The 13,189-nt window shown below is 37.0% G+C and overlaps 1 protein-coding gene across 1 annotated transcript in view; it reads left to right on the top strand.

Annotated features, from left to right (window-relative positions):
• The first annotated feature begins 12,925 nt into the window (after window positions 1-12,925).
• Window positions 12,926-13,189, top strand: part of LOC139122122 (solute carrier family 28 member 3-like) — a 31,913-nt gene continuing 31,649 nt past the window's right edge. The window contains exon 1 of the mRNA XM_070687519.1: window positions 12,926-13,177. Coding sequence (XP_070543620.1) covers window positions 13,067-13,177 — 111 coding nt within the window. The 5' untranslated portion in view covers window positions 12,926-13,066. The remainder of the gene's footprint in view (window positions 13,178-13,189) is intronic.

Raw genomic sequence — 13,189 nt, forward strand, 5'->3', positions numbered from 1 at the left:
GGCAGGGGGAGTTACTCGAAATTTCAGTTTCCGATGAAATTCCTCTGACCCTCACCCCCAGGCCGTAAATAATGACGGCTCTCGAAGTGGATATTTCCTCTCAGACTTGCGGAGCTCCAATTTGTACGTGCTACCCGCGCAAACACGTGTATGGATCTCTTCTACGAGATGCAGTATCATGCGTTTGTAATTTAGGAATACAAAGTTAAGTGTGGAATGCTCTATTGTCAGGTTCCTGTGTCTTGATATTGTGCACCTTGAAATTTGATAAAGCTACACAAAGAACAGCGTACGGTGTAGTGTCTAAATCCTGGACTGGAGTCATGGACTGGACTCGGCTGGCTTAATAATAACGTTAATTCACACTGCTGTTGTTGTCTTGGTTCATACAATGGTTGGTAGGAGTGATGAGTGTACTGAAAACGGTTTTCAGATCTTCAGTTATCTTGCGTGTAATATTGACGTCAGTGTTAAATCATATAACAACAAGAATACTTCAGCTTGAGTGAACTATATCTTCTTTGGAGTGTTTGGCCTTCTGTCAATTACATAAATGTGTAGGGTCCATGTATTGTTTTATTTGCAAAAGAATTAGAAAAACAAAGCAATTTGTAGTGCAGTACAAAGTTCAAATTCAAAAGATACTATGCCAGTCCTCCATAACTTGTCAATTTTACCATGGCAAAAAGTGAATTTTCCGGTGAATCCTTGCTTCCCTTTTTGCAAACAGCGCTAATTAGTCCCACTGCCCATTGTTTGGGGAAGATACCACGAGACAAAATTTCATTGTACAGTACATGTAACATATCCAATATCTCCTGGGGAGCACACTTCCAAAACTCTGATGCAATACCATTCAATCCGGGTGCTTTATTATTTTTAATTTTGCAATACTTGTTTTTATTTCAAGCATGGAGATAGCACAGTTTAATTCTGTACAGTCAACGTCTATATTTACATCATCATCAAGGTTCAAATTATGTAACAAATCCTGAATAGATGAATAAATATTTTCTCTATCCTCCGAGTTTAAAGCTTCTATAGATTGAACAGTGTACTGAAATACATAAACCAGCCATCTCTGTGTTAACTGTATTTGATACATTGCAAAGAATATTGAAAATATTATCAACAGTTGCAGTTACTGCCCCGTTTCAAGGCCAACTTGTTTTTACGAAAATTTAATGGCGTTCACACATTTTAAGATTTTTTCGAAATAAAAGTCATAAAATGGGACAAAATGGTTCTAGATTTTGTTTAATTATTACTAACATTAGAACCATTGGATGACATCAATAGTGTTGGGAACCAAAATATTTTCAGCCCACCCCCCCCCCCTCCTATGGGCAGAGCAAAACTTTCAAGTCCCCCTCTACTACCCTCAGAATTTTGAATTCCCCCTGAATTCCTTTTTGTGAACGCAGTCTTACGATTCAATATATGATTGTCCACAGTGTTCGCACAACTTAAAATTTCTCGTCAAAATATAAGTATAAAGATTTTAATGAACGACAAACGTATACTCACTAATTTTTCGTATCACTGCTTTTCGACCAGAAATTTCCTAAAATCTCATCACAATCTTGGGCCAGGCAAAGAGGTTGCCGTCATGGTTCAGAGTGTGAACTTAGCAAGAAAAAGTACATGTTTGTTGCTAGTATCTATGAACAAGTCCGTATGTGTCCTACAGAATGATGCCATGCTGGCAAACGTGCTGCTGGTTGGTGCAACTCCGACAAGCAACAGGTGCTGCAATAAATACAGAGACATTTCAAATCCCCCGATATGAACAAAATGTTCAAATCACCCTCTTAATCTATGGCAAAGGATAAATTTGTTGATACATTAAATAGGAGTTTTCAAAAAACATCAACAGTTGCAGCTTCTGCCCCTTGTTACAAAAGTCTACTTGTTGTTTTTCTTATTAAAATTCAAAAGTATTCATACTAGCTATTTGAATGTTTATCTAAACAAAAGCCATAAAATGCTATAAAATGGGTTAATATTATTACCATTAGTGTAGGATCTAAACCCTACGAAGCATGGACCCCTGGTTTATAACACCCAGGACTCGTGTGTGTGGTTCAAAATATGGCTTTTAATGTTATTCTATATCATGGAACTTAAAGAGTCTTTAGCACTTGTAGCGTAACAGAACACAAGTTACACGTGTTGCATAGTACACACGGTACACACCGTTCTGAGGGGAAAAAATACAAATAAGCTTAAGACAAAGTCAATATAAGTAAATGAATGAAAAATACATAACAAAAATTACTATCATTTCGTTTACATTAAATTATCGAACCCTAAGTCTGAATTTAGACACAAACGTAACTTTGAAATATTTGAGAGAGTTCACTGCCATGTATTCTGTGCAAATATTTTGTCTTCGCATACAACTTGACTGGACACGGATCCGAGGAATAAATAAATGCTACTGTCTTTCAGATAAGCTGCATACCACCAATATTGCAATACAAGGTAATACCTGAGATGGTGACGCTTTCAGGGCACTTTTGCACGGAATGAACTGAAAGAAAGCAAAAGTCGCTCTTGCTCTCTAAAAATGTCGACAGTAACTATACATGAACGGGAGGTAGACAGCGAGTCCCCATTGATAGATACTGAAATGTCAAGAAATGCAACTCATGTGTCTGAAACCGTGGAAGTAAATTCCAGTGCAGGGTGAAAATGTGAAACAAGTTCAATAAATGTCCAATTCAGTGCGTGAACAAGATGTTCTTGTGTCTCCACGTTTCTTCAGCATCTATTACATGTAGTACTGACGAAGGGTTGCACCCGAAACGTTTGTGTGATTTTAGTCTCTGCATTTCAACAACTATTGTATCTCCCTCTGGTCGGCCAATATTTTACTGTTAATAATACTATTCATTCATTTTATTGAGTTACCTACCAAACTGTGGAATCTGAAAATATAACAAATGGGGAACAAAATATTTTCAGATCCCATCCTGATAGATAGATAGATAGATAGATAGATAGATAGATAGATAGATAGATAGATAGATAGATAGATAGATAGATAGATAGATTATTATAGTTATTCGTCCTCAACAACATTACCGTTACAAAGTAAACATATTCTCTGATCAATTTGCAAATAAGAATACCGACCAGTTTCAATCCCAAAAGGTATTGTCCCTTTACGTAGTCTAGCAATAACTGAGCGGTAATTATACGGAATATTAAGTAATACGTAATACGTAAGGTTCAACATTGTAATTGTGTTTGAATACGTTCTCAATTTCGGTTTCATTAAACAGTTAATTCTCCAGTTTACAGATTCATTCAATTTTAGCTTCTGTTTTGCTTTGTCAAGAATAACATTAATACAAATATTTTGTTCATTTCTAGACTCAAAAATATGTAACAGCCCAGTCTCTTTAAACACAGACTTCGCTCGTTTAGTCCACAATTGGTCGCTTAAAATACACGTTTGTTCATTCTAGTGATGGGTAATCTCTGTAGTCTAGATAGATTTGGTTCAAGTCGGTGAATTTTAAAAAATAAAATCATTTATAATAATTTCCCTTGCGTTTCTCCTATTTCGTACCATTAACCTATTCGGAATTTGGCAGTCCAGGCCAGGTTTTCCCTGTGATTGAACGCATTACCTTTGAGTTTGCGCAGTAGTGAGTTAGTTTCTACCGGATTCCGGGTGAAACTCCCCTGTATAGCGTTCACCCCACTCATCACATCCACTCAACTCACGCTTTTCAAATGAAAACAGAACACAAATCATCGCGTTCACTCCACTCAAACATTCACAAATCACAGACTTGGACCAAGTCTATAGTCTAGACCACAGCCTTATGACCTCAACTTTACGCCTATATTCACTAGACATCCATCCCATATCACCGTATACTGAAGCGGTAGGACTTGAAGCTCCTACTCCGAGATATTGCACGTTGTTGAATCTTGTCAATATAAGTGATTGCATTTCTATGCCACACTGCCGAAGCGTAGTCAAGAATTGGAGCTACTAGCGAATCAAAAAGCTTTGTGTAAATCTGATAAGACATTCCACCATACATTTTACATTTGGCTATAATAATTCCAGTAGCTCTAGAGGCAGATTCAGCAAGGCTCTGTGTCATAACATTGATATCAAGATGTTCACTAAAATATACTCCCAAATATTTGTATTTTTCTGTAACATCAATTGACATAGGCCCAAGGTGAACTTGAGCTTGTGTACGTGGAGAAGAATGATTTCTGAAGTGTACCACCAAAGTTTTGTCTTGGCTCAATCTCAGTCTCCACTTTTTACAGTACATGTGTACTATATCAAGCAAACTTTGTAAATTTTCTTCGGAATCGGCAAGCAAAACAATATCATCAGCGTATAATAGTATGCTGAAGGTATCTTCCGCAACTTTAACACCTATACCGGACTGTTTTATTTCTGTTGCCAGGTCATTAATATATAGTGCAAATAGAGTAGGAGAAAGGCTGTCGCCTTGTTTGACACCAATATCAACAGGAAAACTTTCAGTGGTAAACTGATTTACTTGGACCTTGCACATTACGTTAGTGTACAAGGAACGCAGCACATTGAAAAATTTGCCAGTTACACCACTTTCGTATAATTTGTACCATAGACAATTCCTCTCAACGCGATAAAATGCCTTTCGCATGTCAACAAAGCAAGCAAATGTGGGCTGGTTCTTACTAATTCTATTTTCAATAATAGAATACAGAACAAAGATATGGTCTAAACAAGCACGAAGTTTTCTGAAACCATTCCGCTCGTCAACGAGTTTGCCGTATTTCTCTAACCAATTAAGCAGACGGTTATTGAGAATCGATGTGAAATTTTTACATATACACGATATCAGAGTAATACCTCCGTAATTCAAAGGAACACGTCTATCTTTGTTTCCACTTTTCGGTATTGGGCAGATAAGACCTTGACGCCAAATTGTCGGTACTAAACCAGTATCAAAACACGTCACAAGTATAGACGATGTATCAATTCGATTTCATAATGTATTTCATCTAACCCACACGCCTTGCCAGATTTAGTTTTTTTAATGGCTTTTTCAGTCTCAGTAATCGTATTGGTTGATTTTAATTAACTCTGTCTGGTCTAGTATAGGCATGTCTGGAGGAGATAACTGATCAAGTTCAGCATCGAATTCTTTCAATTTGTTCATGATCATGTGCAGATTGCCCTCGTCAAAACGAAATTCTTCGGCATTATCAGTAGATACTGGGTCTGTAGTACTAAAAAGACTTGCAAAGTCTTTTCTCCACCTGATTAATACAATGTCCAATTCTGTATACGCTATATCGTCATCTATAATTTCAATTGGTATTGGCTCCTTAGGCGTATGTGCGCAGAAAATATTGAAATCTTTCCAGAAATCACGCCCCCGGTGTCTATGTCTAATAGTTTTTGTTGTTGCATTTTACTATACAGACGTTTAGCTTTCCTTATTTCAGAATCAAATGTGCGTCTTGCTTCAACAAAAGAATCTTTTAGTCTCGCTTTCAATCTGGATGGACCTTTGCACATGTTCCACAGCTTTTCTTTTTGACATGTTAATTTCCAGAGATCAGTGAGTAACGGTGACCATCATGGTTTGTTCCTTTTATGCTTTTTTGTTGTACGTAGTGAAACATCCCTGAACTCTAAATGAACTTCGGTTTCGTCTTTGAAAAGCTTACACATTTCATCATAAGTAGAATCGATGTCTTTTTGTTGTACGTTGGCTTTTTCTAGATTTTCAGTAAACGTCTGAATTTTACTTCGAGTGTCTGAACTGCACATAAACCTAGGTGGGATGTATTCTAATTGATACATCCGACGTTTAGTAGTCGAGTTCGTCGTTTGGAGATCACGTGAACGTATATGGAAATCATCAATAAATGCATTATGAACACTCCAAGTCAGTAAGCAATGATCAGGAATACTTCCAGTGGGAAAAATACCAAGTACATTGCAGATACGAGCATTTGACCAAACCTGGAAGTTTTTAAAGGTGTTCAGTTCATCGACGGGTACTAAACAATAATCGACTACTGCTGAACCTCTAATTGAAACTGATGTGAACCCACCATTGTTATGGTCAGTATTACGCCCATTTAACATACACATATTATTGTCTTTACAGAAATCAATAAGCAGCTCTCCAAAGGTATTTTTCACATTGTCGATTACCCTCGGTGGAATATCATGTAACTCTGGTATGTAATCCTGCAGCTGACCACACCTGGCATTGAAATCGCCACACAGAATATGGTAATCAAAGCGTTCATTTTCATGCATAAGTAATTGTTGGGATAAGTAATCGAAAAAATCGTTACCAACATCTCCTCTTGGAGAATGCTGAGGTTGCAGATAACAGCAACATATTGTGAACGAACGATCAGAATATTTGTCTTTTAACTTTAACCAAAGAATACCTTCCATGTTGTTGTCTAGTATGGATACTTTGTACATTCTGAGAAGACGACTATGAATAAATATGCCCACTCCATAAGAGCCGCGTATGGCTCGCCTTGAAATAAATTTCCTATTCTGACGAAAAAAGGTGTAATCATTCATTTTGAGAGTTTCACCGTCCCGCAGAAATGTTTCACAAACACAAATAATATCTAAGTTCATCTTCTTCAGCACAAGTTCTCTATATTCGGAAGAAACGTCAGACTTCGACCACCCGTTTACATTCCAACAACCAATGTTGATACTCGACTGATCTATCTGCTATTCTGTCTCTTTTCTATCGTCGTGTACCACTCTGCCGTATTTCCATTTTAGTTTATGGTCATCACCAATGGCTCGTAATATGCTGCGGATATTTGCATGCATTTGACGGGTATCTCGAGAAACGTCGTTCTCAATATATACGGATTTATAGTCAATGGACTTACGTAAGGATCGTTTGGCTTGGAAAATAGCTCGTTTCTGTTCCATGGACTCCAAAGTTACCAACACAACCCCTGGATTCTTACCGTATGATTTCTTACGAGTAACATTAAGGCAGTTGGTATCAGTTTCCTGTAGTATCAATCCGTCTCGAAATAAGGCTTTCACTTTCTCAGCGATATTTTCGTCGACATGTTCTAAGCCACGGACTACAATCACGCACCTGTTGTTGGTATTCTCACCACCGCCTGTAGGATTTTCAAGGCTGTCAACTCGTTTCACAAGTCGTTCGAAGTCAACTGCAGCTTTGATACTTCCATCGTAATTTCATGTCGGATCTCTCTGATAGCAGTATCGATAGACTTCGTAACCTTTGCTTCAGAAGATTTCATCTTTTGTGTCAGGTTTGTTTGTACACGTTGGATCTGGGCACTCGGGTCAGCCAGAGTAATGTCTTGCTCATGACTGGTGTCATGGCGGGTGTCATTTCTTCCACCAGCGGTGTCTTGACTGTTTGACCGAGCGCGGGTTTGTATTTTCTCAAGATTTCTGCTGGCCATACTTGGCAATTGTGTAATATAGATATGGTAGTTCCGTCAAGTGGAAAATTTTGCTACGTCTAGGGTTTAGAGGAGATAGAAGTTTCCTCAAGAGCGACTGCAAAACACGTCCGCACATGTGCGTGTGTCCACATAAATACCTAGTGGAAACCGTTCATTCAAATCCCCCTTTACCATATTACCCTAGAACTTTCAAATCCCCCACTCGAGCTCCAGTCTGCTATACAGTACCACTCTGCTATACAGTATTTGTGAATGCAGCCTTACCCTAACACATCCATGATACCAATATCGCGATAACAAGTTTGAGCCACACGTCACCCGTTAATGTCAATGTCCTCTGACAGAAAATGATGTTTCACAGGGAAGAATTCCAAGATTCGCCAAATAAACCAAGCCTTGATTGATAAAGTGGGTAAGAAGATTATCCACATTCTCACTACTATTTCCATGCTCATTAACTGGAACATTTCCCAATAAGAAAACGGATTGATAATAACGTTTACTACTTCTGCCAGATATGAAGTCAGTAAATGGCAGACATTAGTTCCCAAAGATGAGTCAGTGATGGGGGTGTTACAGTGTTTTGGAATTGCTCAATATGGGAGAAGGCGTCAATGTGTTTTTGATTGTAAGATACCAGCCCCTAATGGCATAAAATGTATTGAAGCAGCCAAACATTGCAGAATTCAGTTGCAGTTTTTGGCACGCTTTCTAAGGCTTTGAGGAAATATATGATGTTTATATCAGAAATATATGATGTTTGCAAATTAAGTTTTTGTGTACTCGTGATGGTAAAATCTGCAGTTAGTTGACACAAGTCTGATGCTTGACTGTTTTCACAATGGCTTGTCATGAGTTGTAATTCGAATCAAGCAAAAAACCGTCTTTTTTGTAAGGGCGTGATTTCACTCTGTTAATCCTAGTAGTGGTTTCTTTAACAGAGTTTCTTACCCTGTCATTGCAGAGGTGACACAGAAAAACCAAAATATTGAAAATTCAATATTTGGAAGCTAGTATAACATAATTTTTAAGTATGTTACATATGATTGAAATGGTGCACAGTCTCTGAAAGTAAGCCTTGATATCATTCCCAAGTTATCATGAAAAAGAGAGATAATTAAACTGGTCTTGTCTACGTTCTCCTTTAAAGGGAGAGTGTAATTTATGACATTCAAATTTTTCGTTATTTAACTGTGTATCATCAACTGCAGTTTCTTGTTATTTCTTAACCTTTTCCCCCATGGCCCATGGTCTACCATGACAATGAAGAGTTTAAAATCATGTTGCAATGCCTAGTGTTAAAGAGGCATTCCCACTTGGTAACATTTTTACAGCACATTTTTTTAATGCCAACGGTCGATATTTGACGTGGCGACTGCGCGCGGATCACGAGATATCGATAAAAACATGTCCTCAAGAAAGTAAAAGTTTGAATTCCGGTGGCCCACCTAAATTCAGCTTCCGAATATCGAACGTTCGGCACTGGGGCCATTGTCAACTAAGCTATGGAGTACGAGTCTACGCTAACGCTGCTGTACGCCACAGTACCACTCGCGTCGGTGATCGGTCATGCTCCCCGGCCCGGGGGAAAGCAGAGTTTGACTGACTCTGAGAAAAACCGGAAAACAAAGTTTGATTCCACCAGAATTCGCATAGGTGACTAGCACAGTTACGTGCGGTTGATACATAGCGGTCGCCGAGTGTGGTATGCATATATAGACGCATACCACGCTCGCGGCGTACTTTGTGGCAGACGACAAAATGTAGTCAACAGAGGCGGCTAATATTTGACACTTAAAAACTGATGTTTTATGTGGTATTGGTTAAAAATATAGTACAACTGATTTAGAACAATGAAAATGACAAAAACTAAAGAGAAGTTTTACAAATCTTACCTGAGGTAATGGCATAATGCTGTATATAAAGTCTTTGCAGTGCGAAGTAAATTAATCACGTCGTTCGAACTTAGTGTAGACTCCCTAGAATATCGTCAATCAGCTCAACAACAAACCTTCGGGGGATTCGGGTCAAAATCAGAAACGATCGTAAAATTTCGGGATGTGAAAAATACGCTCGGGAAATGATACGTTTTTATCGATATTTCGTGATCCACGCGCAGTCGCCACGTCAAATATCGACCGTTGGAATTTAAAAAATGTGTTTTAAAAATGTTACCGAGTGGGAGTGCCTCTTTAAGTTCGTTAAAGCAGCGTGTACGTGTATAGTCCAGACCAAAATTCATGTCGTGGCAATAGGACAACACTGGGCACATGTAAACTTTTCTATAACCTTTTCTATAACCTTTGGCACGATGGCGCGGCGGCCACCCTCTTTTTTGCTCACGTGTTTACACGCGTGAGCATATGTCGCAGCGATGTCTGTCTGTCTGTCTGTCTGTCTGTCTGTCTGTTGGTCCGATATCTCAAAAACGGCTCATCAGATCAAAATCAAATCTGGTACATATATTCAGTTAGTAAATGGCAAGAACTGATTAGTTTTTGGTGGGTGTGGCTTGCATACTTTTTGCTCATTTGCATAATTAATGATTTTAGAAAAAACGGATATACATTAAAAACGACTACACACAATTTGATGAGATTTGCTACAAATATTGATCACACCAAGATATATCAGCAGTGGGAACCATTAAGGGGTAACATGAAAGCTAAATGCTAATTTGCATATTTAATGAACTTTCCTAACTAGGGATACATGTCTGATTTGACTTGATCAAACCAAACTTGGCATGTATATTAAAGATACTATGATTTAACATTATTGAAAGTCATTAAGCGTTTTAACTTCAGCCAATTCCTAATTTGCATATTTCATGAACTTTGCTAATTAGGGATGTATATTTGAAATGACTGGACCAAAGTTGATGAAACTTGCTACATGTATTGAAGCCACTATGATACAACATTTTTGAAAGTCATTAAGCATTTTCTCTTCAGCCAATTCCTAATTTGCATATTTAATGATCTTTCCTAATTAGAGATATGTATCTGAATTGACTTGACCAAAGTTGACAAAATTTTCTACACGTATTACAGATACCATGATACAACATTATTGACAATCATTAAGCATTTTTACTTAAGCCAATTCCTAATTTACATATTTAATGAACTTTGCTTATTAGGGATATATACTGGGATTTATTTGATCAAAGTTGGCAGAACATACCAGGTACTAGGTTAAAACAATATCGAAAGTCATTTCACATTTTCATGTCAGCTAATTTATAATTTGCATATCTAATGAGCTTTCACAGCTCAGCATATATGGCTTGAAGGACTTGGCAAACGGTAATTACACTTGCTATATAAAGTGGTGATACAATAAGAGCAGTCAAATAACTTTAATATTTTTATTTCAGCTAATTACATATTTGTATACTTCACGACCTTTTAGAATTAATCGACGGTGATTATTGTTCATTATGTTGATCATAATAATTTCAATGAAGTTGCAAACATGTGGCAATGGTTCAAACTTACACATAACTTCAATATATAATGAAACACGTGAGCATTTACAGTTCATATCTGGTTTGCTCACGTGTTTACACACGTGAGCATATGTCGCAGCGATGTCTGTCTGTCTGTCTGTCTGTCTGTCTGTTTGTCTGTCTGTTGGTCCGATATCTCAAAAACGGCTGATCAGACCAAAATCAAATCTAATACATAGATTGAGTTTGCAAATGGCAAGAACTGATTAGTTTTTGATGGGTCTGGCTTGCTTACTTTTTGCTCATTTGCATAATTAATGATTTTAGAAAAAAACAGATATACATTAAAAACGACTGCACACAATTTCATGAGATTTGCTACAAATGTTGATCACACCAAGATATATCAGCAGTGGGAAGCATTAAGCGGTGACATGAAAGATAGTTGCTAATTTGCATATTTAATGAACTTTCCTAATCAGGGATATATATCTGATTTGACTGGATCAAAATTGACCAAACTTTGTACGTATTTTGAAGATACTATGATTTAACATTATTGAAAGTCGTTAAGCATTTTAACTTCACCCAATTCCCAATTTGCATATTTAATGAACTTTGCTAATTAGGGATATGTATTCGAATTGACTGGACCATTGTTGATGAAACTTGCTACATGTATTGAAGCTACCATTATACAACATTCTTGAAAGTCATTAAGCATTTTTACTTCAGCCAATTCCGAATTTGCATATTTAATAAACTTTCCTAATTAGGAATATATCTGAATTAACTTGATTTTAGTTATTGAAACTTGCTATATACATCAAAGATACTGTGATATAACATTATTGAAAGTCAAAAGACATTTTTACTTCAGCCAATTCCTAATTTGCATATTAAAGGAATTTTCATAATTAGGGATATATATCTGAATTGACAGGATAAAAATTGATGAAACTTGCTATGTACATTAAAGACACTATAATACAATATTATTGAAAGTCATTAAGCATTTTCTCTTCAGTCAATTCCTAATTTGCATATTTAATGGACTTTCCTAATTAGGGATATATATCTGAATTGACTTGACCAAAGTTGACAAAACTTTCTACATATATTGAAGACACTATGATACAACAATATTAAAAATCGTTAAGCATTTTTACTTCAGCCAATTCCTAATTTACATATTTAATGAACGTTGCTATTTAGGGATATATATCTGAATTGACTGGACCAAAGTTGATGAAACTTGCTGTACACATTAAAGATACTATGATACAGCATTATTGAAAGTCATAAAGCAATTTTTCTTCAGCTAATTTGCATTTTCGATGATCTTTCCTCTGAAATTCACTTGATCAAAGTTGGCAAAACATGCTATGTACATTGATGATTATACCAGGTTAAAACAATATCGAAAGTCATTTCACATTTTCATGTCAGATAATTTATAATTTGCATATCTAATGAGCTTTCACAGTTCGGCATATATGCTGTATATGGCTTGAAGGACTTGGCTAAAGGTAATTACACTTGCAATATAAAGTGGTGATACAATGACAGCAGTCAAAGAACTTTAATATTTTCATTTCAGCTGATTACTTATTTGTATACTTCATGACCTTTTAGAATTAATCGGTGGTGAATATTGTTCATTATGTTGATCATAATACTTTCAATGAAGTTGCAAACATGTGGCAAAGGTTAAAACTTACACATAACTGCAATATATAATGAAACACGTGAGCATTTGCAGTTCATATCTGGTTTGAAAGTTGGTATTGGGGTCACCTTCCTCTTTTCTCCAGGAGCGGATCAGCCACTTTTCGATGTCCGTAAAATCCACCCCGGTCGAAGAACTGACCAGTCCCTTATCAGGGATGGGAAATCTAAATCAAGTGCAGCTGGAAATAGTATCTTGCTCTTTAGTGTTGTAAGATGATATCGAGGTCGAAGACGGTCTCGATGTAAATAAAGTCCTAGCATAGAGCCCCTGCAAATTGAACCGAGCATCCCTTCACAAAGACACAGTTAAACATTGACTATTTATCGCCTAGTCAACTCTGATATAGAGCATCACTTACTCGTGCTATTTACTCAGTATCGATGAGTCGCTAGACTTTTCTAAAGAAGGAAATCTGCCAAAAAATGCCAACAATAGAAGAAGTTCCAGTAAAGGAAAATGGGGATGTTCTGGAAGAATGTCATTCTGAACATGATAGAAACAAAACAACCGGCAATACTAAGGCGGTATACGAGGTTAGTATGTTG

Source organism: Ptychodera flava, chromosome 21 (assembly GCF_041260155.1).
Source record: "Ptychodera flava strain L36383 chromosome 21, AS_Pfla_20210202, whole genome shotgun sequence".
In the NCBI taxonomy this organism is placed as follows: domain Eukaryota; kingdom Metazoa; phylum Hemichordata; class Enteropneusta; family Ptychoderidae; genus Ptychodera; species Ptychodera flava.